The sequence below is a fragment of the Capra hircus genome, chromosome 7, assembly GCF_001704415.2.
Source record: "Capra hircus breed San Clemente chromosome 7, ASM170441v1, whole genome shotgun sequence".
Lineage (NCBI taxonomy): Eukaryota > Metazoa > Chordata > Mammalia > Artiodactyla > Bovidae > Capra > Capra hircus.
In genome coordinates this window covers 65,523,752-65,551,252 of record NC_030814.1, presented here as the reverse complement: position 1 = coordinate 65,551,252, position 27,501 = coordinate 65,523,752, and the positions used below count along the sequence as shown (strand labels likewise).

General features: G+C 51.4%; 1 protein-coding gene across 1 annotated transcript in view; it reads right to left on the bottom strand.

Moving 5' to 3' along the window:
- The window catches only part of FSTL4 (follistatin like 4), a 420,441-nt gene that overhangs the window by 105,908 nt on the left and 287,032 nt on the right, over positions 1 to 27,501 (bottom strand). The window contains exons 5-6 of the mRNA XM_018050393.1: positions 25,692 to 25,885; positions 22,185 to 22,308 (exon numbers count right to left, since the gene is read on the bottom strand). Coding sequence (XP_017905882.1) covers positions 22,185 to 22,308; positions 25,692 to 25,885 — 318 coding nt within the window. The remainder of the gene's footprint in view (positions 1 to 22,184; positions 22,309 to 25,691; positions 25,886 to 27,501) is intronic.

Below are 27,501 nucleotides of genomic sequence, written 5' to 3'. Positions count from 1 at the left end.
ATTTGAACTGGCCCACAGTGGCTGGGAAAATCCTGACAAGCTGGCGGGCCTTCCTAGCTGCTGTGTGGAAGTGATTTTGGTTCTCTTTGTTTTTACTCCAAGCGTATGTGAGTGTCTGGAAGTTATGAGACACACTAATCACCTCGAAGCTGCCTCCAGTCCACATTCCTCCTCTGGGCTTGAATGGAGCATTTTTAATTCCATAAAAGAAAAACCTAATCCAAAAAGTATTGATTTTAAATTTCTTTCCATCTCTCTTAAAAACAAAGGTTCAACTGCGGGTGGGTTTGGACTGGTGATCCCATTTTTATATACACAAACCAAATGCTAGTGCTTCTCAGCCAGAAAGCCTCAGCTCAGAATACATCAAAGCTTTACAGAGTAACTATTTTGCAGGGGAAGGGAGTGCTGTGTCTGGAGACTTAGAGTCACTGTCTTCGTTAAATCAGCGTTGGTTTGAGGATGCTACCTGGACTCTGGCTTGTGACACTGGCAGCAGTTGGGTCATTTCCTTTTTTAAGATGCAGGCCTGGGACACCCACCCAGTTCAGCCCTGGCCCCACCTCCCTTCTGCCCAGAGCTTGGCTGGCTGCCCCCGGTCTGCCATTGAGGCCTGTGTGCTCTTGGTGACCTCACCTCTGGTTCCCACTGCCCCCTACTGCCTGCACCCCACGCTCGGAGACATAGCAGTGCCCTCCAGCATCCATGTCCTCTCTCACCCTGTGCTTTCTGCCACTTGGTTCAATCACACATGTCCTTCTGGATGCCATTTAAATGCCAAATGCCACCTCCTCCAAGGAGCTTTCCAAGCTCCTCCAAGGAGCTTGTGCCATACCACAAGCACCTGCATCCCTCTCTTAGCCTCTCTTTCCCCTGGGAAGCAGAATAGTGCAGTGGACAAGTTGTGTGTTTAGGAGTTCGAGTTGCCTCGGTTTAATCCTAGCTCTGCTATTGCCCGAGCTTCCTGGGTGGCTCAAGTGGTAAAGAATCTGCCTGCTAATGCAGGGGACACAGGCAGGAAATGCGGGTCCGACTCCTGGGTCGGGAAGATCTCCTGGAGGAGGAAATGGCAACCTGCTCCAGTACTCTTGCCTGGAGAATCACCATGGACAGAGGAACCTAGTGGGCTACAGTTTGCAAAGAGTTGGACACATAGTGACTGAAAAAACACACTCTCTCTCTACCCAAGTGTCTACAGCTGGATAGCACTGAGGGGCCCCTGGGACTAAGGGGGCGCTGCCTCTCTGGGTCTTGACGACCTTGTTAATTGTTCCAAAGTGTCAGAGTCCATCGATGGCTGCGTGCCACACCCTAGAGATAGTGCTGTGTCTTCTCCCCACCCCTGCAGCCTGGGCTCAGGAAGCACAGTAAGGCCTGTAAGAGGCCCTTTGGGCAAGGGAGCTCCAGGAACCACCCCTCTCCGATGGGGCACTCACCAGGAGCAAGACAGCTCAGAGGCACTGGCTTTCCAGCTGCTCGGTCAACATCCTAATGGTCCCAGAAACTTCGGGGGAACATAGGACAACCGTGTCTCCCTTGCCCATGGGGTGAGCAAAACCCCTACCACCTGGGAATCTGGGATAACAGTGAGGACCTTGGAGGCTGCCAGGTCTGGAGCCCCAGGACCAAGCAGGACAGAGCTGGAGGTCACATGTCTCTGGCTGGCCTGGAGGCTCAGTTCCAGCTGTCCTACCACCATCTGTCCAACTTCAGTCCTTCAGTCATGCAGACCAGGAATACAGCAGGTGCTTCGCCAGAGCTGAATGAAGGTCAATTCGTGAACTCTTGCCTAATCCCGCCTTTGAATCTTTGTCTTACCACAAGGCAGAATACTTTCCTTCTCTCTCCGTCCATCCATCTTTTCCTTCTCTATCCCATCTCCATGCTTTCAGGCCATCTCAAGTCCGTCTTCTTCTAGGAAGCCTGCTGACCCTCATGATATTTCCACAATACCTAGCACACAGCTCCTGTGGTTTAGAGTTCCATATTCACGCATTGCCTTTTGCCTGGGCCTCATTTCCCTAGATGGGCTGGGAGTTACAGAGTGCAAGCCCTGGGCCATCACTTCCTCTACCTCCTAAGTGAATGACTGGCCATGTCTCCATTCCCCAGAGTCTCTGCTGAGAAAGAAGCCTTCTCAGATAGAGTTTCAGACCCCAGGATGAGTGAGAGACCACAGCGTAGCTAGATAGGTGTCCTGCAGGTGGGGTCACCTGTCTCCCGGCTCACCCAACTCCTGGGGGGTCCAGTGGTCTGTCCTGGCACAGAACTAGCCCCATGCCTGCCATCTGCCTTCAGAGCTGCCCAAAGCCAGGCCATAAACCCTTGGCTGGAAAAATAACATGGGGGCTCCACGTGGTAGTAAGAGGTGGAGGACTTAGCTCACCTGCCACAGCCAGGCACAAGGTTTATTTCCACTCTCCTTGGCCGACACTTCACTTGAGAAACAGAATTGGAGCAATGGCTTCCAAAACAAAAGGAATTTTGTCTCAATTGCATTTGTATCCAAATGGGCAAAATAATTTCCAGTGCTGTCCCAAGTGTGCCAAGAGCAGGGTCTGGGTACCAGGGGATGTGATGGCTTTCCATCCCTGAGAGAACGACCAGGATGAAACACGAGGCCCTGGAGCAAATCTTCACAGTCTATTCATGGTGGCACAGGCGCAGCACTGGGAGGGGTGTCCTCCAGGTGGGTGTGCCCCTCTCCCCTCCTAAAGGGTGCTCGGTGATTAATTATCATGTAGGTGGTCAGGGACAGCAGGGAGGAGAGTGAATGAGTAAGATGGAATTTTACTTCCACACGCGCCAGGAAGAAAGCGAGTGAGACTATTTGCTGCTCTAAATGAACAGAATGTTTAGAGCTGCATCAATCAGCAGGCACACTCAGCACCTGCACCCACCACTTAAACGCCAGCCAGTGCCAGATGCACACCCACAGCGGAGCTGGAGGGCAGGGTCCCAGCAAGACCATGTTGGGGTAGGTTGCCAGCTTCCTCCACGTGACCCTTTGTGACCCTCGCTCAGTCGTGTCCGACTCTTTGCAAGAGATTCTCCAGGCGAGAATACTGGAGTGGGTGGCCATGCCCGCCTCCAGGGGATCTTCCCCACCCAGACATCAAACCTGGGTCTCCTGCACTGCAGGCGGGTCCTTTACCACCCGAGCCACCAGGGAAGGCCTTATGGAGGCAGGAGAGCCCAAACCTGGGTCTCCCCCTCGGTCTGTTGCTCTGCTTCCTGGCATGTCAGCAGCCCTCGGGGAGGTGGTCCCACAAGGGAAACGGGGGCCCATTGTGGAGTTATACTTTCTGCAGGGTCTGTGGATCTTCACATAGATGTCTGAAGCCCCTGAATCTCAGCTGTCCTTCACCTGTGGTCACTTGCCTGCACCTGGTAAACGCACCCCCAGGCTCCTTTTCCTTCAGCGTAACTCCGTGGGGCCCTGTTGAAAGGCCAAGATATTGGCTTGCTGGCCAGCTAGCCTGTTGGCAGGCAGAAACCCAGGCCCAGCAAACCCTTAATTGCAATTTCCCACTCTGCTGCTGCAGTCTCCCCCTGGGCCCTCATTCTCCAGCTCCTCTCCATCCCCAGAGCCTTTTCCCACTGACTCCTGCAGCTTCTCCAAGGCCCAACCACCCACCCCGAGGCACGTAGCAATCTGATTAAAAATGAAGTACACCGAAGGGAAGAGGTGAGAATACACTGGTGAGATGGGAGATACAGGAAGAGAGCGGGGCTTGCGGGGAGGATGGCGAGTTCAGTCACCACAGTGATGACCAAGGGTTCCTGGGGCGGGGCAAGGGGCTGGTGAAGACCTACAGCTGGAAACTTGGTCTCTGGAGGTGTGGGTGGGACAAAAATCTCCTGCAGAGAGAAACCCCGGTAAGTGTCTCAGGAAGGCCCTCTGCCTGCGTGTGTAAGTAGAGTTTCAGTGGAACGCGGCCACATTCATTGTTCTTACGGTTGCTTCTGTGTCACAGCATCAGAGTATTCACTACCTGGCTATCCACAGGAAACCTATAAGAGGCTGGCAGAGGAGAGGAGCTCACTCACAAAGGAGGTGGAGGAGAGGTGGAAGGCAAACAGGCGTCTCTAGGGAGGGCTCAGTAGGGCCTGTAGAGGTGGAACCCGCTAAAGGCTGAGGCGTGTCCCTGCTGGACGTGCCAATGGAGACCACCAGTGGCTGTCACAGGCCTCAACTCCCTCATCTGTATGAGGGTGTGGAGGAGGTGGAGAGGGAAGTAGACAGGCTGGAGAGAGAAGAATGAGAGTGAGGAGTAGGGCCACAGAGTCAGTGGGCACTAATGACCCATGGGTGGGATGCTTGGCTGTTTCAGGGAGGAGAGGCGGCTGCAGGCATTAGGGTGTAAACCCTTCTATATCAGAGCCAAGCCTTGAAAACGTCTGTGAAATACGAGTCTGCTTTCCTGCCTGGGATACAACTGTCCAGTCAGCATTACAGACTTGGCCTCAGCAGTCTCCACCTGGGTGTGCAGAAATGGGAGCTGGAGGGTAAGAGGGGAGCAGCAGGCCCAGGCTCAAACCTCATGTTCCTATTTCCTCAGGGCTGGCCCTTGCCAGGGCCAATTCACCAGTCCTTCCTCGCACCCACTTTCCACACCGGAGCCTGGAACACGTCTACTCAGTCTCTTGAGTTGAGGCCGTGTGCTGCAGGCTCCATCCCTTCCTCCTGGGGCTGCACTGGCCCCTGGGTTCTCTGTGTGACCCAAGAGCTCAGCCAGCCAGGCCTGTCCCCAGTCCTCCTTGTTCTAAGCGCTCCTTCCCAAGACCGTGCCTCCCTGCACCATGGGCTTTGGGGTCTCCGTCCCACCTCCCCCAGCCCAGGCCCAGTGATCCATTCCAGGAGGGGTCCCTCCCTCCCGGCCACTGGCCTCCTGGAGTGAGTCTTCATGATTCTTCACCCTGGTGCCACAGCTAGACCTGGGGGCCAGCCCTTGAACCAAACCAAACCAAACAAAAAACCAAAAAAAAAAAAAAAAAAAAAAGTGTGAAGCTAAGTAGCAAACTCATCATTTGAAAATCTCGCCTTTCCTGAGATGAGATGATTCCCATTAACCAAACACCTTCATTTTCAGAAAATCCATGTTCACAGCTTGCTCTGTAGAGCCTGCCCCCACAAGTTATGGTTTATATTTTATTACAAGGTGAAAAGAGACAAAAAAAAATTCTCACAAGGAAAGAAAAAAAAGCCCACTGACTCTTTATAGCAACTCCCAGGGCATTTGATTTAAAGGGACATTGTCATCTTTAATGTTTTCATCCAGAGGAATTAGAGAGCGCCACCATGATAATTTAGAAGCTCCTGATTTAAGGGGCAGTCTCCGTGGTCTGGCTTCACTGTATTTTCCTTTTTATGGTTCCAGAGAGTATTTTCTGAGAGATAATAATGTTGGGTGATATTTCTCCTTTGTCATGTGGAGGCCCAAGAAGAAAATTAAAATAGGTCCTTTCTAACCCCCCTCTCTGAGGCCAGGCTGTGGCTCAAGGAGGACTGTCATGGGCCACCTGCAGCCACTTCATCTTCCTGAGGCCTGAGCCTGCCTTTTGGTGCCCCCACTGTGGAGATGGGGAGGCAGGCCACCATCCTGGCCCTGCGGGAAGAGACTCCTGCACCAGCCACTGGCCACAAGGGCTTCTCAATACCATCTCTTTCTGTGGCCCTTTCTGCTATTTCTGCCTCCACGTTCAGGTCTCCATCACCTTCCCTGTGTGCATCCCCCGCTAAGTCCTCAAGCTGGAGAACCTTGATCAAGTCTCTTCCTGATTTCCTTGAACAGCTCAAACTCTGCGGCCTGATCTGGGGGCCTGCGGCAGAGACTGCTATGTGTTCACCTAACCTGCTTCCTCTCCCTCCTGTGGATACAGTTGGACTACATTTCCCAGCTGCCCTTGTGGTCGGGCATGGCCATATGACTGAGTTCTGGTCAATGGAGTATGTCAGAGGGATGTACCTACGTCCTAGCTGGGCTCCCCCAAATCTCCTACAAGATCTTCTACTCTTTCTATCCCTCCGTATACTGGCCAGGTGCAGGGCAACCGGTTAAGGAATCTGAGGCTCTGTGACATGGTATACTAGAGCCACAAAAACGAAGATGCCTGGGTCCCTTTTTCATCATGTGGCCACAAAGTGAACCCCAGCACTGAACTATTACATGAGGAAGAAGGAAATCTGTACTGGTAAACCCCTGAGACTTGGGCGTATCCGTGCCTGCATTTAGTCTCCCTAACACGAGCCCCTGACGCTCTGGTTCTCATCTTTCCCTCCAGCATCACCTTATTTGTCTATGACACAGGGATGCACTGGCCATGCAGGATGGTCTGAGGCCTTCCCACGTCTGCACTTCTTCTTGGGCCGTTCCCTCTAACTGGGCTACCCTTCCCTCTTTGCCTATGTAATGGCACCCATCCTTCTCTGAAGACTTCTGGCATCTCTCTGATTGGAGGTGTTACACCCTCCTCCGTTTTCAGGGCATTCTGTGGGTACCCATTTCACAGACAAGGCAAACCTGTCTCTGCACATGTACTGATTTCCCACAGGGCGGTGAACTCCTTGGGGGCAGGGACCACATCTCCCTCATGCCCAGAGTCAGAAGCTGTGCTGTGTGGTGGCCGGGGAGCCAGCCTTGGGGGCAGACCCTCTGATTTGAGTTTTAGCTGTACTACTACTTACTGACAATCTGGAGCCTCAATTCCTCTTCTGTAAAACAGGATAAAAAAGAAGAGTCCATCTCACAGGAGTTGGTCCCAGGTCCATGGGCCACCCCCACGCCTCTGCTACGGTCATCGGCTATGGCTGGGGCGCTTCTCTCCTCATCCCACTCTGATACGCATAGCCTTTCACTGACCATAGTCTCAATGGTGCCTCTCTTGTTTTTACATCCACTGGGTGATACAAACATCCAAGTAGATTACCCTACCAACCCTCCACCTTATAGCCCTCACTCCCATGACTATATCCCAAGCCTAGAGAGCATCATTACAAATAACAACAGACTGAAAAAGCTTATCTTCAAGCATCCTCCTCTCTGATCACTCCCAAATCTTTTCTGGTTTATCCTCTCTGGTATCCAGATTTCAAAAAGTCTTCAACTCTACTGGGACCCACAATCTACCAACCAACCATCTACTTTGCCACCAATCCCCTTATGGTGTCACTCCCTTCTCACCCAGCTTCAGCTCCATGGAATTTGCACGTCTGGAACCATACATTGCACACATCCTCAATTCCCTGCTCCCTCAGCACTCCCTCAGCCTTGGTTAGTCCTGTCTGTGTGCTCTTATTGCCAAATTCAGACTGAAATTGAAGAAAGTGGAGAAAACCACTAGACCATTCAGGTATGACCTAAATCAAATCCCTTATGACTATACAGTGGAAGTGAGAAATAGATTTAAGGGACTAGATCTGATAGACAGAGTGCCTGAAGAACTATGGATGGAGGTTCATGACATTGTACAGGAGACAGGAATCAAGACCATCCCCAAGAAAAAGAAATGGAAAAAAGCAAAATGGCTGTCTGAGGAGCCCTTACCAATAGCTGTGAAAAGAAGGGAAGTGAAAAGCAAAGGAGAAAAGGAAAGATATATTCATTTGAAGACAGAGTTCCAGTGAATAGCAAGGAGAGATAAGAAAGCCTTTCTCAGTGATAAATGCAAAGAAATAGAGGAAAACAATAGAATGGGAAAGACCAGAGATCTCTTCAAGAAAATTAGAGATATCAAGGGAACATTTCATGCAAAGATGGGCTTGATAAAGGACAGAAATGGTATGGACCTAACAGAAGCAGAAGATATTAAAAAGAGGTGGCAAGAATACACAGAAGAACTGTACAAAAAAGATCTTCAAAACCCAGGTAATCACGATGGTGTGATCACTCACCTTGAGTCAGACATCCTGGAATGCGAAGTCAAGTGGGCCTTAGGAAGAATCACTACGAACAAAGCTGATGAAGGAGATGAAATGCCAGTTGAACTATTTCAAATCCTGAAAGATGATGCTGTGAAAGTGCTGCACTCAATATGCCAGCAAATTTGGAAAACTCAGCAATGGCCACAGGACTGGAAAAGGTCAGTTTTCATTCTGATCCCAAAGAAAGGCAATGCCAAAGAATGCTCAAACTACTGCACAATTGCACTCATCTCACACACTAGGAAAGTAATGCTCAAAATTCTCCAAGCCAGGCTTCAGCAATACATGAACCGTGAACTTCCAGATGTTCAAGCTAGTTTTAGATAAGGCAGAGGAACTAGAGATCAAATTGCCAACATCTGCTGGGTCATGGAAAAAGCAAGAGAGTTCCAGAAAAACATCTATTTCTGCTTTATTGACTATGCCAAATCTTTTGACTGTGTGGATCACAATAGACTGTGGAAAATTCTGAAAGAGATGGGAATACCAGACCACCTGACCTGCCTCTTGAGAAACCTGTATGCAGGTCAGGAAGCAACAGTTAGACCTGGACATGGAACAACAGACTGGTTCCAAATGGGAAAAGGAGTATGTCAAGGCTGTATATTGTCACCTTTATTTAACTTGTATGCAGAGTACATCATGAGAAACGCTGGGCCGGAGGAAGCACAAGCTGGAATGAAGATTGCCAGGAGATATATCAATGACTTCAGATATGCAGATGACACCACCCTTATGGCAGAAAGTGAAGAAGAGCTAAAAAGCCTCTTGATGAAAGTGAAAGAGGAGACTGAAAAAGTTGGCTTAAAGCTCAACATTCAGAAAACAAAGATCATGGCATCTGGTCCCATCACTTCATGGGAAATAGATGGGGAAACAGTGGAAACAGTGGCTGACTTTATTTTTTTGGGCTCCAAAATCACTGCAGACGGTGATTGCAGCCATGAAATTAAAAGACGCTTACTCCTTGGGAGGAAAGTTATGACCAACCTAGAGAGCATATTCAAAAGCAGAGACGTTACTTTGCCAACAAAGGTCCGTCTAGTCAAGACTATGGTTTTTCCAGTAGTCAGGTATGGATGTTAGAGTTGGACTATAAAGAAAGCTGAGCACAGAAGAATTGATGCTTTTGAACTGTGGTGTTGGAGAAGACTCTTGAGAGTCCCTTGGACTGCAAGGAGATCCAACCAGTCCATTCTAAAGGAGATCAGTCCTGGGTGTTCATTGGAAGGACTGATGCTGAAGCTGAAACTCCAGTACTTTGGCCACCTGGCGTGAAGAGCTGACTCATTTGAAAAGACCCTGATGCTGGGAAAGATTGAGGGCGGGAGGAGAAGGAGACGACAGAGGATGAGATGGCTGGATGGCATCACCAACTCGATGGACATAGGTTTGGTTGGACTCCAGAATTTGGTGATGGACAGGGCGGCCTGGTGTGCTGTGGTTCACGGGGTTGTAAGGAGTCGGACACGACTGAGCGACTGAACTGAAGTGTGTGCTGTGTGCTTACATCTGAGTAGCTGAAAATGGCTGAGGACAGCCACCACCCTGCTGACCCGGGTCCCTTTGAGTTCACGACTCTGTGCGTCATGTGAGCCCTTCATGCTGCCTGGTGAGTACCTCACCTCCTCTCCAACTGTCCACCCTCCCATTTTCCTAACAGATTGTTCCACACTTTCTCTCTCAGGCCGCCACATCTCCTCTTCTATCCTCCTTCTCAGCCATGACCTTGCTTCCTGACTCAGAGAAAATAGATGTCTGCACGGGTTACTGCCACACCCTTTCAGCTACCTGCACCTGCACTCACCCAGCAGGCTTCTCTCCCGTTGGTACGGCTCTACCAGCCTCGCCCTAGGACAGCCCCATCACCCCAGCACTAGACTCTACCTGCCCTCACCTGCTCAGAGAAGCTTCTCTGTTCCTCACAACCAGACTCCTCGGACGAGCTCTCTATACCTTGTCTGTCCAGCTCCCACTCACTTTTGCCCTCTGGCCCTGCCGTCCAGTGAAAACTGCTCCTCCAGGCCACTAAAGACCCCAGAACTCAGCGTCCAGCACTCTCTTCTCTGTCTTCATCTGCATCTCCCAGTTGCATCCATACCACTCACTACTTCTGGCATAGCCTTCTGTTGGCTTCCAGGACATTGTGCTTGTTTGGTTTCCCTCCCATCTCTCTGGCTTCTTCCTCTCACTCTCTTTTGCCAGCTCCCCCACCCTCATCTCCTGACCTCTTCACACTGAAGACTCAGTCCTGGATGCTCTTCTCCATCGATACTCACCACTCAGTGATCTCTTATCCAGCCTCCGTGCTTCAAACACTACCAGTAAGCTAAGGACTGGAATGTTCCATCTTGGGGCTGGACCTTCCTCTAACTCAGTCTTGTATGCCCAGCTGCCTGTTAGCATTGCCACTTGGATGTCTGGTAGGCACCTCAAACTCCATATGCCCCCAATGTAACAGCGATCGTCCCTCCCAAACCTACTCCACCCAGTCTCCTTCATCAAAGGAAATGGCAACTCCATCCCTCTGGTCCTCATGCCAAAACCTCCGAGTCATGCTAGACTCACCTCTTTTCTTGTAACCACACCCAGTCCATCAGCAAATTTCCTTGGTGTTACCCTTCAAAACACATCCATAACTGACCACTTTTCACCACCTGTCATGTTGGCCTTCACCACCAGATTATTGTAACAGCCTCCTGTCTTGGCTGCTTTCTTCCACCCTTGGCTGCAACAGTCTATTCTCACAACAGCAGCTAGAGTGATTCCTTTAGAATATAAGGCCAGATTATGTCACTCTTCAACTTGAAACCCTCCAAAGACTTGATGTTTCATCCAATGTAAAAACAAGTCCTCACACTAGCATCCAGGGCCCTGCAGGGCCTCTGACCTCACGCCCTCCACCCTACACCCCTCCAGCCACAAGACCTATGCTCACCCAAGGGCCTGGGATGTATCTTCTCAGGTGACGTTGTGGCTAAGTGCCCATCCCTCCATCACCTGGCTCACACAGCCCCTGCTTAGCGAGGCCTTCCCTGGACTACGGTGTTTAACTTCTGCTGCCCACCTGCTGCCTGCCCCCGCCCTGTCCTCCCTGGTCCTCTGTGTTGATCTCAAAATCACATCTCTTCTTCTAATCTATATTTCTGTTATTGTTTATCTCTGTCTCCTCACTGGGATGCAGTTCCATGAGTCTGAGACTCTGTCTGCTCTGTTTTGAAACCTGGTGAGTACCATGGCCTAGGACAGTGCTGTTGTGTGAGTGACCGTGCCCTGCTTCTGAGGTTAAGTGCTTTTCACCTGCAGACCAACCTCAAGGGGTTGGGGGTTCTGCAAGGGCACCTGTGAGGCCACATGGGTAGGATGCCCTGGCCTATCTCCACTTCATCAGGAGGCCCTCTAGAATCAGTAATTGCAACTTTGATGCAAAATGTCTTGAAAAAAGGCTCTCTACGGAGCCAATGGCACCCCACTCCAGTACTCTTGCCTGGAAAATCCCGTGGATGAAGGAGCCTGGTAGGCTGCAGTCCATGGGGTCGCTAAGAGTCAGACACGACTGAGCGGCTTCCCTTTCACTTTTCACTTTCATGCATTGGAGAAGGAAATGGCAACCCACTCCAGTGTTCTTGCCTGGAGAATCCCAGGGACAGGGGAGCCTGGTGGGCGTCTGTCTATGGGGTCGCACAGAGTTGGACACGACTGAAGCGACTCAGCAGCAGCACAGGAGGCAAGAGGGCCGTTTTTCATGGCAAAGGGCATCGCTCGAAACTGTCTTGCACTAACGAGTCCTGATTCACGTGTGAGATCGCAAAGCATTTTGCAAGCATGTACTAATTGATTTGTTCAACATCCCTGCCAGAGAGAGGAGGAATCAGTACCCTGATTAAAGAAAGAAGACTCAGTTCATGATTGAATCAGGCACAAGGATGGAGTGTGGGGAGTCCCGGGGTGCCAGGCATGGAGAGGAAACTCCCACTTGTCCTCAAGCCGAGGCTTAAACGTGGTCACAAGTGGGCTCATCACAGAAGTATTGGGTGAGGGTGCTGCAGTTGCAGTGCCTTCTGGGTTCCCAGCTGGGGGACCATGGGCAAGTTCCTTAATCTTGCAGAGCCTTGATTTCCTCAACTCTAAAATGGTCATAAATGGTATCCTTCTCATCAAGATTGCTGTCACTAGGTAAGATAATACAAAACTGGTTAACACCCAACAAATGTGACCACTGGAAACAAACGCCACAGCCCCTGCTGCCCACCTCCCCTGTGTGCCTACTGTGTGCCTGACTGGCCCAGCTCCCTGTCACTCACAGCCACAGAAGCCCCAGGCTGGACACAGGAGCCTCAGGAAGAGCTTGCCAGAGGGGTCCTGGCCAACTGGGAGGAGGGCCCTGTAGCCCCACTGCGGTCCTTCAAAGACCTCTGGGTTGGGCAGACGACAGAAGAAGGGCACTTCTGGCGGAGCGGCCTGTGTGGGCCAGGACGCTGCGGGGTGGGAGTGCGTGGGCTTGGGCGAGCCACGTCCACTTCTTTGGATACACCCCACTCCCCTAATCCCTGGTACCCACGAGGCCAACACCTGACAAATGTGAGGTACCACAGGGACCCCGCTAAAACACTGTGGGCGTCACAGCATCAGGGATTCCTTGAGTGGCAGTGCAGCTCCCCAAGGCTCAGCCTGCAGCTGCCTGGGAGTGGGGGGTCTCGCACAGCCTCCCTCTACCTCCCCTGGGCAGACCACACTGTGGAGGGTCCCAGAGTGGGGGACTGGGAATCCTGGCTGAAGCCTGAAATGGAAAGCCACTGCCAAGCAGCCCCATACGTGGAGAGTAACAGGAGGCCAACTGATCAGCAGTCCTCAGCTCCCCGCCCCCCGAGTGTCCACAGGCAGGAGGAGCATCGGGAGATACTGGAAGGTCTGCACAGAGGAGACTGGTCTGCCTGGACCTCTGCTGAGGCTGCTCGCAGTCCAACAAACTGCTTATGCATGTTGCTTGTCCCAGTCCCTGCCTGGATCCCTGGGTCTGAGCAGAGTCCAGAAGTAGAGGCAAAGGTCTGAGGCCTCCAGAACCCCACCAGATTCTGTGTGAGCTGAAACAGGAACTCGAGGCTTGGAGCACGTGGCTGGGAACAGCTCGCCTCCCACCAGAATGGGAATATATTCTCCATCAGTGGGGATGCCTCCCAAGTCCCCACTTTGCTGCAAAGGGCATTTTAATTCCAACTCACTCCTTGGCCTGGGGCCTCCTTACAGTGTCCAGGCTGGCCTCCAGGAGGCTTCTGGTAAGGATTGTCAGATGCTGTAGATATAAGCGGATCTAAAGATAGATTTGCAGGCTTCCCTGGTGGCTCAGTCAGTGAAGAACCTGCTGCAGTGCAGGAGACCCACGTTCAGTCCCTGGGTCGGGAAGATCCCCTGGAGAAGGAAACGGCAAACGACTCCAGTGTCCTTGCCTGGAAAATCTCATGGACAGAGGAGACTGGGGGGCTTCAGCCCATGGGGTCACAAAGAGTCGGACATGACTGAGCAGCTAATACTACTACTACTGGTGGCTCAGCTGGTAAAGAACCTGCTGCAGTGCAGGAGACCTGGGTTCTATCTCTGGGTCGGTAAGATCCTTCGGAGAAGGGGATGGCTACCCACTCTGGTATTCTGGCCTGGAGAATCCATGGACAGAGGAGCCTGGCAGGCTACAGTCCATGGGGTCAAAAGGAGTCCGACATGACTGAACGACGCACGCACGCACGCACGCACGCACACACACACAGTAGGTTTGCACTCCCCCACAGAAGGCCAGCTTTCAGGGAAATACCAGTCCCACCAGGAAAGGGGTGAATAAAGTAGAGCAGGGGTGAGGGCTGTCTTGGCAGAGGGCACCTCTCTGTCAACCCAGTGATACAGATAACACAACACACCTGAAGAGCAATAGTGGGCAGCTGACCCCGCTCAGTGCCACAGGTGGGCAGTAGTAGTTCCTCCACCACCAGGAACCCCCCTGACTTGCATTCTCCCCGAGAACCACTACAACCGCCTTGAACCATCTCTCTTCAGTACTGTTTAGAAAACTCCATCATGGTCTTTCATCCTCCCCACAAGTGTTTCTCAAGCACCTGCCACATACCGTCTCCGCCTCATGGAAAGCTCTGGGTTTATCTCTCTCTCCTGCTCCTTTGTCCTCCAGCGGGAACACGATGCCTCAGAAATAACGACCTTGCCTGCTCTCAGAGGCAGCCCCTACTTTGCCCTCTTTGCCTCCTGGCTTTGTTATTGCCTCGCCTGTTCTGCTCCTACCTGCGTTCACGTACTCTTGGTCATGTGGCCTCTGCCCATGCTTTAGTCACTCACCACCGTCCCCAGCCCTCAGGCTGGAGAGTGGCTGGAGAGTAACATTCATGATAAAATGAGGACCGGTGAGCCAGCAGGTATGGCTGATGCAGAGGACACCTGGATGGGTCACGGCCGGTGGTCTAGAATCTCCAACTCGCCCCTAGTGTGCCACCGGAGTGCCTGTTTCAGGCAGCAGCAGCAGCTTGGGTATCCCCCACCCTTCCCTTCTCTGCCTGTCCAGGTCCCGTCTGTGCCCAGGGCCTGGCTCTCCAGCCACCACCTTGCCAGGGACAATCCTGGGGCTGGGATGTGAGTGCCCCCCTGCTCCTGCCTCAAGAGTGGCTCCCATGCTGCCCACCCAGGTGGTCGCTGTGCCCATGTGAGCAGAGCCCTAGCACCTCCACTCCCCAGCATCTCATTCCTGTGCAGACCGTAAGCTGGGCAAGCAGAGTGGTGGTGGAGGTGGGGGTCTTATGGGACACTGTCATAGAGCCTGAATTAAGGTGGCTGGAGAGGAAGGAAAGACCACGAGGCAGAGGATAGGGATTTATGCTCCAAGTACCTTCCTGGGCACGTACAGCCCTGGGAGAGCTCTCAGACACATACCTGGTGGGTCTCTCCATGCCTCAGAGCACTGGGGGTCTCAGGAGCCACAGAGACCACCCCAAGGCCACACCCACACTGAGACTCAGGTGCTGCTGGTGGGATGAGCAGGCAGTGAGCTGGGGGAGAGGGGCACCCTGCCTTGCTTTCTGGGCTCTTGCCTGGAGTCTGGGAGGCAGTCTCAGCATCTGAGGGGTCTGTTGCAGAGCTGGGCTCTGGGCAGCTCAGCCATTCACATCTCAAACCTTCCCAGCACCCCAATCCCAGGGAGCAAGTTTGGAAATCAATAATGTGAACTTAGTGCTTAATTGCACATTTAGGGCCTTTGGAGTCCTCACAAAAGCTTTGCAAAAATACAAGATTTACAAGGACGGTGAGGTGTTATCCTGGTAAAGAGCTGACATTTAACTTGTTCTCATTTTATATCTTTGTAATGAAATGCTTTGTTTCATCTGCAGCCATTTCTATGTATTTACTAACATTCAGAGAGCTGTCTGTTCTGTACAAAATGTAAGCCTCTCTACGGCTTGTACATCAGGCTTCCTGGGTGATATGTGAGCATAAGACCCGAGCCTGGCTGCAGTCCTGCTGGGAGTCCTTACCCCGGAACAGGGACAAACAAAGTATCCAGCCACCCTGCCCCTGCTTCTCGCCTGAAGAGGACATTTTTTTTGTTTTTTTTTTTTTTAAATCACCAAAGCATCGCATTTTAATGAGTTTTCTTTGCAATTTGTACATAATAGATTTTCAATAACAACCTATAATTAGTTCATTTTCTACCGTTCAATTGCTCTGCACTAAGGCCATTGACAGCTTCCAGCTGGGATCTTTAAAAATGGAAAGTGCTTGAAATCTCAGCTCCTGACACTGTTAGCAAGTGCTGGGCTCTACGATGCAGCTGTTAGCAGCAAATCACTGGAGATGGGAAAGAAGTGGTCTCGATTGGAAACTTCCAAGACCCTCTGCTTGCCAAGTGTATTTATTTCTTCATATGCTTCATCCCTCTCACTAAGCAAAGATATACCAAGGGCTTTCTGAACATCAGATCCCATGCTAGGCGTGAGTCCATGGTGAGCAAAGCAGCCTCCAGCCTCATGGAGCTTATGGACTATTACGGGCCAGATGACAATGACAGAACACGGTGACAGGGGCTGGGAACACACAGAAATCTTTATCATCACCATCATCACCTCCATCATCGACCTACTTGGCTAACGACTACTTGCTGCTGCTGGTGCTAAGTCGCTTCAGTTGTGTCCGACTTTGTGACCCCATAGACGGCAGCCCGCCAGGCTCCCCCATCCCTGGGATTCTCCAGGCAAGAACACTGGAGTGGGTTGCCATTTCCTTCTAGCATTTACCATACACAGGATATCATTCTAAACACCTTACACGAATTATCTCACTTAGTGTTGAGTAACCCTACGTGGGATTTGATGCTTTTGAACTGTGGTGCTGGGGAAGATTCTTGAGAGTCCCTTGGACAGCAAGGAGATCAAACCAGTCAATCCTAAAGGAAACCAGTCCTGAATATTCATTGGAAGGACTAATGCTGAAGCTCCAATATTTTGGCCACCTGACGTGAAAAGCCGACTCATTGGAAAAGACTCTGATGCTGGGACAGATTGAGGGCAGGAGGAGAAGGGGGCAACAGAGGATGAGATGGTCAGATAGCATCACTCAGTGGACATGAATTTGAGAAACTCGAGGAGATAGTGGAGGACAGAGGAGCCTGGCATGCTATAGTGCCCAGGGTTGCAAAGAGCTGGACATGGCTTAGTGACTGGACAACAACCTTATATGGTGGTTATTATACCCAATTTACACCTAAGGAAATTGAAGCTCAGCTTAACCTCTGGTAAAGACCTGTCCAAGGAAAAATGGGCGGCAGAGAATGAGGTGGTTAGGTATCGTCCCCAACTCAGTGGACATGAATCTGAGCAAACTCTGGGAGACAGTGGAGGACAGAGAACCCTGGCGTGCTGCAGTCCATGCGGTCACAGAGAGTCACAGCTTCCTGACTGAACAGCAACAATCGTGTTTATATGACTTAAGTGGTAAGAGCTCATTACTAACTAAAGCGCTATTAATAAGCAAAAAAGCACCCAGATGGCTGGCCCGTTGACTTTGGCTTCAGGGGCGTGTAGCAAACTCACACCAAAGCCTTCTTGGAGGCCCTCTCCCTGCTGGAGGCGAGGAGAAAGTCCTTGGCAGGGAGCACTGAGACTGACAGCTCTTTTTGATACCAGTTTCCAGTGGCAGCTCCAGTTTAGCTCTTTTATGCCCTTGAGCAAATGAGGGGCCGCCAGGGAATCCGTGTTTTTGCCACTTGATTTGCAAGTCCTGCATGAAACAACCAGTTCCTCCCTTTGGGATTAGGGGAGTCACCCCACTAATGGTCGTAGACTCTGCCAACACTGACACAGGTAACTGCACACAGGTAACTCTTGCTCTCCAAACTCAAAAGCCAAATAGATTCAGATGAAATTTTTGATGGACTCTATGCCATCTATAAGGAGATCAAACCAGTCCATCCTAAAGGAAACCCGTCCTGAATATTCATTGGAAGGACTGATGCTGAAGCTGAAACTCCAATATTTTGACTGCCTGAAGAAAGCTGAGCTCTGAAGAATTGATGCCTTTGAACTGTGGTGTTGGAGAAGACTCCTGAGAGTCCCTTGGACTGTAGGGATATCCAACCAGTCCATTCTAAAGGAAATCAGCCCTGGGTGTTCTTTGGAAGGAATGATGCTAAAGCTGAAAGTCCAGTACTTTGGCCACCTCATGCGAAGAGTTGACTCATTGGAAAAGACTCTGATGCTGCGAGGGATTGGGGGCAGGAGAAGGGGACGACAGAGGATGAGATGGCAGGATGGCATCACCGACTTGATGGACATGAGTTTGAGTGAACTCCAGGAGTTGGTGATGGACAGGGAGGTCTGGTGTGCTGCGATTCATGGGGTGGCAAAGAGTCGGACACAACTGAGCGACTGAACTAACTGAACTGATGCCATAGGAAATTTTCCTATTCAATATCCCAAATGGAGGAAAGGAATGGAGGAGTACAAGGTGGGATTTTACTGGCTGAACTTCCTGTCTGAACTCACCCTACATGGATAAGGGGCTGGATAGATTTGGAGGAGGGATCGTTGCTGTTGTTTTTCTATCATGGGGTGGCGGTGAGGGCTAGGATAACGGGTCTGGCAAGGCATCTGCCCTGTGCCGGCATTATTTGTTCCAGAGGCTAACCACGTGCCAGATGAACCCACAGCACCCTTTCATAATGCAGCAACAATGGCAGAAGAAACAGCTGCAAGTTTGCCCAGTAACCACCTCCTCTGGTTTACAGAGTTGCCCTGGATACAGAAGTACCACAATAATCAGATTAAATCACTGGTTTTCTTTCTGCTGGCCTGGCACTGAGGGCATCTGACTCCCACATGTTGGTCCCCCTGACTCAGGTCCTCCTCCTGGACACTGTGCATCCATGACCCTTGGACGGTAATGCGGGAAGACCTTGATCCTGCATGGTGAGCCTGTCCTTTACATGCAGCACATTGCTCTCATAGGATTAATTAAAAGGACAAGTATCTTTCTAAAAGAGCAGAAGGAACTTGTAATGAATTTAAAGTGAGAGAAAAATTCTCATTTAAACAACATGTTTTTTTTCCCACAATCCCAACCCAAGCATTCAGAAAAGTGCAAAAACATGCATTATTGAAAAGATTTTTAAGCAAGCAACTTTTTAATTCATTGAGATGAACAGACAGGCGGGCACGCATCTCGTTCACCAGTAACCCTGGGGCCTGGGTCTCTGCCTCACATCAGGGGTGGGAGGTTCTGTGGCTTGGGGGTTGGCGGGGGGGGGGATGGGGGCAGAAGGAGGAGTGAGGAGGAAGGCTTGGGGGACATGCTGAGAGGACACTGGACCGTTAGTTCCAAGATCAGTCTATGATTTGGAAAACCAAAAGCAACCTGAGGAGAATGTTTAGGTGACAAATAGAGGCAGAGAGGGAGGCCAGCCTCACAGTTCACTGCCATCACTGTACAGAGATGAGCGATGGGCAGTTCTTGTGACTTTCATGGCTAAGGGACCTGTCCTCTGCCCTCCTCAGGTGGGTGGGGGTCACCCGTTCTGCAGAGCCAGGAGGAAGGTGCAGCCCCACCACGAACCACTCAACTGAGCATGGCAGCCATCAGCCCTGAGATTGCTGGCATTGCCCTCAGCCAGCTGCAGACAGTGGCAAATACCAGCAAACACCAGCGCAGCCTGGGCTATGTCAGCTGCATGAGAAAATATGACTTAGGAGACTGCACACTGCTCCCCCCCAAAAAAAAGCACCTTTGTAAATATTAATACAACTCACTTCACCAGGGAAAAGCCCTCCAAATCCCATCCTTTAATAAAGTGGTGGAATCTGTGCCAGTCACGCTACATACCCTGCCCTGCCTGGAACTCAAGGATCCTGGCAAAACAGAGACTAGAAAATGCAACTGTAAAGTCTCAACCTTTGCCAGCCAGTCAGCTTCAGTTTTGAAAATCAAGTCCAAAATGTTGTTGCTGAAATGTCTGAGATACTACTTTTTGCATTTTAGTGAGATGTCTTTAATGCCCATTGATTTCTGGGTAATCAGTTGTACCTGTGTGTCTCATTTCAATTTCCTATTTAATATCCACTGGACCATAAATCCATTCCCAGAGCGAGGGGAACTTAGAGTTCCTGTGACTTTGAAAGACCACCGATCCCGACTGACGCTGAGTCTCCGAGTGCTCTGACTGACTGTGTGTTGGGCCTTGAGAGCTGGGTTAACTCATTTTGTGGCTTCCTTAATGGCTGTGAGTTTACGTTTTATTGCATGTCTATTGTTTGGGTTGGGCTGTGATGAATGGTTTGGCTGCCCAGTTCAAAACAAGTCCAAGGTGACAGCAGAATCTAATTTGTTTTAAAAATGATGATTATAAGGCTTTTCAAATAATAATCCAGGAACAAGGGAAACAGACAGCACATTGCTCTACATGGGACTTATGACCAGGAGTGAAGTGAGGAGGTCCCTCCTTTTCCACGGGCAGCTCCTGCTCTTAACAACCTTCACTAGGGAGGCCAGGGCGGCCTCTCTTTCATCAGGGGCAACAGGGATGCTGCCATTTCCTTGAAAGGCGAGCCAATAGCCCCTGCTTGGTCACAGACCAGTTCCCAGGAAGGAAGTGGGCTCATAGATCAGAGGCTTCTGTGATAACTGGTACCAGGATGGTACCCAGAGAGTGTCATTTTTTGCCTCATGATGCCATTGTGGGACACTTGTGTGTGGCTCTGGTGTATCCCCAAATCCTTGAAGTCCAGCCTTGGCCCCCAGCTTTGAAAACACAGTGATCTTTTTCTTTACAGCTCCTTCTATAGATGGGGGAAGGGGGGTGCTGAGTGCACAAAGCATGCTGGGAATGTCTCAGAACTGACCCCGGAAAGCGTGCTGCTGTTTCTCTGATGAGGAGGGAGGCTCCACCTGCTCACCCTGTCATTGGCCTGACATCTACTCCTTTCTTGTTCACTTCCCGTGGGATTAGCATCACCAAGGGGGCTCTGGTTGAAGAAGGTGGATGCAGAGGAGATTCCAGGAGGTGGTGAGGACAGGTGGGGAGGGAGGGTCTTGTCCAGCGTGTGCAGGTCAGTGCCTCACAATGGGCTCTCCAGAGGGAAAAAGAGCCCCCTGCCCCTTGTGCAGCATTGGTGTTGTGTATGTAGACTTCTGTGTTGTAAACAGTCCTACTAGGGCTGATTTAAATCTTCCATCTATGTAACCGTTTGCCTTTGCAAAAGTCTTGAAAATATAACAATCATTGCACGAGCTAGGTCTCCAGAGTTGCCGATACTGCCACACATTCTAAAATTTAGAGATTCATTTCATGGAATAAGCTCCTCAATCCACAAAGCAAACACCTCCCAGGCAGATTGAATCTACCAGCCATTCACACCTTATTATGAACCACCACTCGTAGAGTTTAAACTGTGGGCACGGAGGAGGAGGCTGCGGAGCAACACAGTCATCATGTGTCAAGCAGAGCCTGGGAACTGGGGGTTGGACTTTGGTCCTTGGTAACTGGGACGCCGTGGACTGGAAAGGCGCAGCCTGCAACAAGCTCATGGACACTTCCCACAGGGAAGAATCACGCTAGTTTCTCTCCTTTCAGGTCACATGAGTACCTCTTCTACCTGCCACAAGAGCCCTTCTTGTCAACAAGTCATGAGGATGTCCCCTCAGGCCTGGTGAATGAAGTAACAACAGCCCACAGAGATGCCGATATGAAGCAGGAACAGCTTCCTAGAAAACATACCTCCAGGTAGAGAATGGGACCCAGGATGCCTGGACCTGTGGTTCAGAGTACTCAGGGACCCTGGGGGTCTCACCCCTGCTTCCTCAATTGCAGGGCCCACAGGAGCTGCGAGCTTGCAGGTCATGTTCAAAGGTGCTTCATACAGGGTATACACGTTACCTGCTTTAAACAGAGCCTGCTCCACATGCTGTCTGACAAAAAGGAGCTTCACTTCTTTGGGGCCAAGAATGTCCCCTCTTGCCTCGAGTTAGGGTCCCACACTGCTTCCCATCTCCTAGTGAACTTGGCTGGAGCTTCTTGCATCTCACATCTCTTGGAAGCCCTGTCCCAGCTCTAGCTATGGTTGACATGAAGTCATCTCTTGGAAGAGCACCTCAGGGAGAAGACCTGGGTCCCTCAGACTCTGTGCCTGCTCACCATATGCACCAGTGACCCCGCAGAGGGTCCATTCTGAGGACCTCTTCCATCTTCAGGCAGAACAGCCCCATTTCTCTTCTTTCCCAGGGACTCTACCACCTCTCATCAACCTGGACCCTCGTTCTTCATTATCCTGCATTGTGATTCCTCCTTTGTCTACCTGGCCAAGCCTCCAGCACCCTCCTGCAGGATTTGCCCCCAGGCAGGGTTCTCTGGTGGGGCTGGGCCACCTCCTTGGGAGAACCCTAACATCTGCTCTGTCCAAGTGCAGTCACAGGACCCCCTAGCCATGTGAGGCAGTGCCTTCTTAATCATGCTTATACACAGTCCTGGGTTCCTCAAATGATATCAACAGCGAGAATAACCTTCATCCAAAAGGAACAGAGCAAGTATCCCATCCCCCACTTCTGGCCTCCCCTTACTCTTTCCTTAAAATCTCAGGCTTGTTGCAAAACAAACTCAACTACTTTCACCTATAAAAGAAGCCAACCTTGGAAAACAACCAAAGACAGACTCCAGACCCTGACACCACTTTGGTGAGGAAATGTCTTTTTGCTGACTGTGAGCCCCGACAGGGGCCTGACTTACGGAAGGCTGTGTAGAACTCATGAAGGGTCAGGAGGCCGTCTTTGTTGTAGTCATCAAATCGGAGGAGGTCACCCGGCGAGCAACCCAGGAAGTCCTCCTCCAGGTCCTGCTCCTTCAGCATGTGCTGTGGGTGAGAAAGGGAGAAGGCTAGAGTCAGGAGTGAGTTCAGAGCTGTGGGCACTGTCAGGCCAAGTGGGGCTGCAGTCACTGTTTGGGCAGATGTGTCTGTGTGCGTGCCTGTGGACACCAACGACAGCTCCGTAGGCCTTGGGGAGCATCCAAATCTCTTTGGTGACCTTCTTCTTTTATAGATGAAAAACTGAGGCTCAGAGAGGAAAGGGACTTTCTCAAGGTCACACAGAGACTGGGCCTGAGTCAGTAGCTTTCAGGTCTGTCTTTTCCCTGCCAGGGCAAACAGACCCCAGATGATCTTAAGTGAGAAGGATCCATGTGGTCATCTGGTCTACCCCTTTGTGTTATAGACAGGGAAACAGGGAAGAGACAGGGGCCTGATCAAATAAGCCCAATTAACAGTGGCCATACTCAGTGGCTCCCAACTGTGTAGAGCTGGAAGGTCACTGCTCCATCAGTGTACCCCTCCCCACCCCCTCCAACCCCCACCAATCTCAGGTCAGCACATCCTAGCCACAGTACTACTCCCGGGGAGACGACGCTGCTGTTCTACTGACCTAGGCCAGAGCCCCTGCTCTGCTGCCTTGTCCTGCCAGGAATACAAACCACTACCCTTGGGATTCTATTGAGGGGACCATGGGTGGGCCCTTGTGAACTCCTCTCTGGATGTGATCTGGGCTGCAGGGTGGGGGCCTCCCTAGTAGGACCATTTGTGTGTGGGTCTGAAACTAGAGTCTTGCAAAGAAAATGCTCAGAAGGAAATCTCAGAAGAAAGAAAACGGTTTTATTTTGGGGGGAAGAGGGGAACAGAGGTATTTTCTCTTTATTTAACAGTCTCAGCTGGGCCTGGTATATTAAAGGCAATTTAATGTGATAATGTTAAAAAAATGACCCTTCACCCAGCAAATAAGAGTGTTCGATAAAAGGGAGATCAACCATAACGCCCAAAATCAATCTTCCAAAGATGGAAATTTCCCTTTGTCTATTTCTGCGCTGGAAATTGATTAACTTTTCATAGGATCTACAAGTTTTCCCCAATGCCTCTGATTCAGTGTCAAGGAAAGGCCCACTTTGGCTGGGCCCTGCTTGGCAGATTTATGAAATGGACTTTAAACACATTAAATTTTAAAGAGGAAATCATAGTCCAATTACCACGCTTGTTAATGGCTGCAGGTGCCTCAGGGCATGTCTCTGCCAGGTTAGAGCCATGCGCCCAGGAAATGTTCTGTTTACCTGGCAGCTACCTGGATCCATGTGGGCCTGGGGCACCGAGATCCCGCAGTTGCCTCTGTCTGAAGCAAGACAGAGATGCCTGCCCTCTGGGCTCCCCACATAGCCTGCACTGTGGGGAATTGAACTGCTATGTGGCTCTTCTCTCAGGTAACTGTGACCAGCAGGACCTGGGCTCTCCCCAGAGCAGCGTGGGTCATTGGTGGGCCTCTGGTCCTGGCCCATGGGGTCTTAACCATAGCTGGGGGCTGAGGGTTGATGAAGTAGTGACATGAAGGCTGGTGTGTGTCTGGGAGGCTTCCCGGAGTGTGGGCCATGGATGGACTTGCCCGTGATGCCAGGTATGAGTGAGCAGAGCAGGGTCTGCAAGTGCCTTAGGATCTGTGGTTCCCCACCCACTCCCTGGAAGCCAGCTCTGAACCGGCTGGACTTGAGAAGGGGGCCCTGCATGGGGAAGTGTCTGGATAACTGCTCTACTCCGAGCTTTTGGGCACTTGCTGTCCCCATAATCACCTCGAGAGGATCAGGTGGAGCTGGTGCTGGGAGCTGTCCTCCCAGGGAGCCCCGTGTAGTGTGAGGAGAGCTGGTCCACGCACACCTGGCACCCTGGCTGCGTCTGAGTTCACCACATCCTAGGCAGTGAGTGCTCCGCAGGCAAACCATTCGGTTTCTTGGAGCCTCCGCTTCCTCATCTAAAAATACCTGGTAAGTGGGGATAACAGCAGCACCTACCACACAGCAAAAGGTGGCTGAAAGGTTTAAGGAGGAAACAACAATAGAGGTGATGGTGACAAATGGATGCTAACGGCTGTCGCCTTCTGAGAATGTACCACCTGCTGGGCACTAGGCTGAGAACTGCACACCTCTTTGCTCATCTAACCCTCCTGATGACCCTGTGACAGTCACAGACAAGAAAAGGGGCACAGGGCCAGGCAGTTGTCTGCCTAGACCCCCTAGGTCCCCGTATATGCTGGAGTTGGACCTGAATTCAGGCAGTTTGACTGTGAAGTCTGTATTCGTAGCTGTTCTGTTGAAGCGTGAGGGACACGCCTGTGTAGGGCACATGGCAGGTAAAGGGCCTCGCTTAGTGCCAAGCCCCTAGTGGGTGCTCTAAATGCCACGGCCCTCCCTAGCCTGGCCTTCCTGGTGACCTGGTCACAGTTTTGATGAGGTCACTGCTGTGCCCTGTGAAAGATCTTTTTAAAGTAGTGTCAAAGGTGGGGAACCATCCTGTATCTGCTCTCGGGGGGCAGGGCACTCTGTGGTCTTGGGGGCAGAGCTGCCCCGGGGCGGCTGACCTAGCCTCCCTCCATGTCTTTGCACCTGGTGCGGCTCTGGGACCCCAGGCTCTCAGACCCAAGCCAGCAGAGCAGGAGCAGGAATGCAGACCCCTGGGCCCATCCAGCCTGCCTTTCCGCCACCAGCACCCAACAGGCCTGTCCTGCAGCTGGTGTGCCTGCTGCCCTGGGTTGCTCCTTCCTTGTTCCTTTTTGCTGCAGATGCTTATGGCCCTTGTACCAGCTGGTAGCTGGGCAAAGGGCCACATGTGCTGTGTTTGGGAGGGAAGCAAACCACGGACTCCATCCGAGTGTTTTCTCAAAGGGGAGAGCAGTGCTCAGGGGGTGGCCACAGGGCTGCCTGCAAGCCATAGGCTGGAGTGTGGGCTGCTGCTACCCAGGTACCACTACTGGTGAGGTCCGAGGGGGAGAGGACGTGGGGACACCGTGTTACAGCTCCCAAAGCTCTTGGTGAAAACCAAATCTGCTTTCTTTGAACCTTCCTGCTAAGGACAGTAAAGGACTCAGGAAGAAAAGACTTGTTTCCTAATGAAAGCCTCAGAGCTCAGCCTGTGTACAGTGTGCGTTTCGCCAGCTAGCTCGGAGCTTGTTGGTAAATAATGGCTGAAGGTGGCTGGTGGGAAAGAGACACTGACATCATTTTGTCAGATATTTCCAAGTGTTCAACACAAGCTCTCTGACTCCTGGGAGATGCTTCCTCTTGCAGGAGCAAGGCCCCCTCAGCGTCCCATTTCAGAGACAGTGACAAACGACTCTTCCCACATGGGTCTGCTGGTTCTTTTTCTACACACCCTGAATGGAAAATTGGATCCTCCCGTAATGTGATTTCACCCCGTGCTGTACCCACCTGGGCCAGCTCAGAGCTGCCGAGGTGGCCGTCTCCATCTGCATCGAAGTCCTTGAACAGAGATTCCACCAGGAGGCGCTTCTGGGAGGTGGGCTCTTGTCTGCTGTCTCCTTCGTGGAGTGGCTGCAGGCGGCTCTGCAGTGCCAGCAGGACCTTCTTCAGGCGGGCGTAGTCGGCCATGGTGCATGGGTCACCTGGAAGAGAAGATGGGGTTACTCCAGTCAGACTCCTCCCCCAGTCTTGAGAAGACCTCCCTCCACCCACCACCCATCGGCAGGTAGTAGGCACCTGCTAGACGCAGTGCAGGGTGTGGCCGGAGGACATGAGACCTATCCATGAGGCTGCCACCAGTCCATGCCACAGACAGTCACTGAGCACCGGATACAAGCCACACATGATGCAAACGCTGGGAGGAGCCTGTTCGTTCACCCTGCACATGTTGATCGAGCACCTTCTACAGCCAGACACAGGGTGATGATCAGACAGAATGGGAGTCTTCATTTGGGGAATTTTGCAGTGCAGCCCCACAGCAGCTTTAGGAAAGCTGGCCCCAATTCCATTTTGCAACGGCTCATCTTTGCCTTAATCCTACCTTAAAGGCTCCTTTGGAATCCGTGGCCTCATAGACCAGGGAGTTGCAGTTAACAAGACTAATAAGCCTTGCTTAAGATAATTAGAAACACTCCCAGGGCTGGATTACTTCAAGATGAACATGTGTACACAAGCCCACGACCAAGAAACAAAAGGCAGCTTTTACAAAAGTCAGCCTGAAGCTCACAGCCCATTGCTCTCAGGTCTTTCCTCACGGCTGTGCTTGGTCCACAGCATCAGAACCACACAGTATTTTGGCAAATGAGGCCTGTGATACACTGTGACATGATGTAGTTTAACTGTGCTGGTAACGGGCCATGGAGATGTTACCCACCCACAGGGCTGTGAGCAGAGCACGCGAGCACTCCCCGCTGCCCCACCTCCCCTCCTCCTGGGATGAGGATGAAGGATGTGCCCCACCTCCTGGCTTTGCCGAATCCTGGGGCATGGGTATGCGGTCCTCCTCATCCATTCCAGGTTCAAGCCAGAGTGCTGCTAGCAAGGGAGTGTCTGAGGTCTAGGTCTTTTCGCCTTAATTTCAAGGCCAGCTTAGGGCAGGCTGTATCAGCTTGGGGCTGGAGGCAATATAAGCAGTGCTGGAGAGCCCTGGCTCTGTGGTCTGCTGGGTTTGAGTCCTAGTTCTGTGGCTGCCTGAGTGTGTATCTTGCACAGGGTGCATCAGTGATTTCATCTGTGAAGTGGGGGAGAGCACAGCCTTCCACATAGGGCTGTTAGGAGGGTTAAATAAGACATGCACATAATAAAAGGCATGACACTGGCCTAGCACTGAGTGAGGGCTCATAAAATGATAGCTACTCTCCCCTTTGTCATTATCGGAACCACAGTAGCTGAAGAGCAATAAACAGGGAGCTGCTTAGTGGGGACAGGGCTGCTGGGAAGTCTGTCTGTCTCTCTCCCTTCCTTACTGGACAAGCCTGGATGGTCCAACCACTTTTTCTTGTGCTTGTTTGTGTTTCTAGATTTTCTTTCCTCCAATTTGGGGTCAACTGATTCTTGTCAGAAACAGATGTCTGTTAGCATTTCATCCTGCATGTTTATTTAGAAAAAAATCAATCGCTGTGTTCAATATAATCAAATCTATTTGCTCTCTAGGAGTTTCCGTGCTCTGACAAGAATAGCTCTCCCACTCCTCTTTGGCCTGGTAGCATATAAATTCCTGGGAGCTCATAGGGCCACCAATTGGTAAACCTGATTCTCA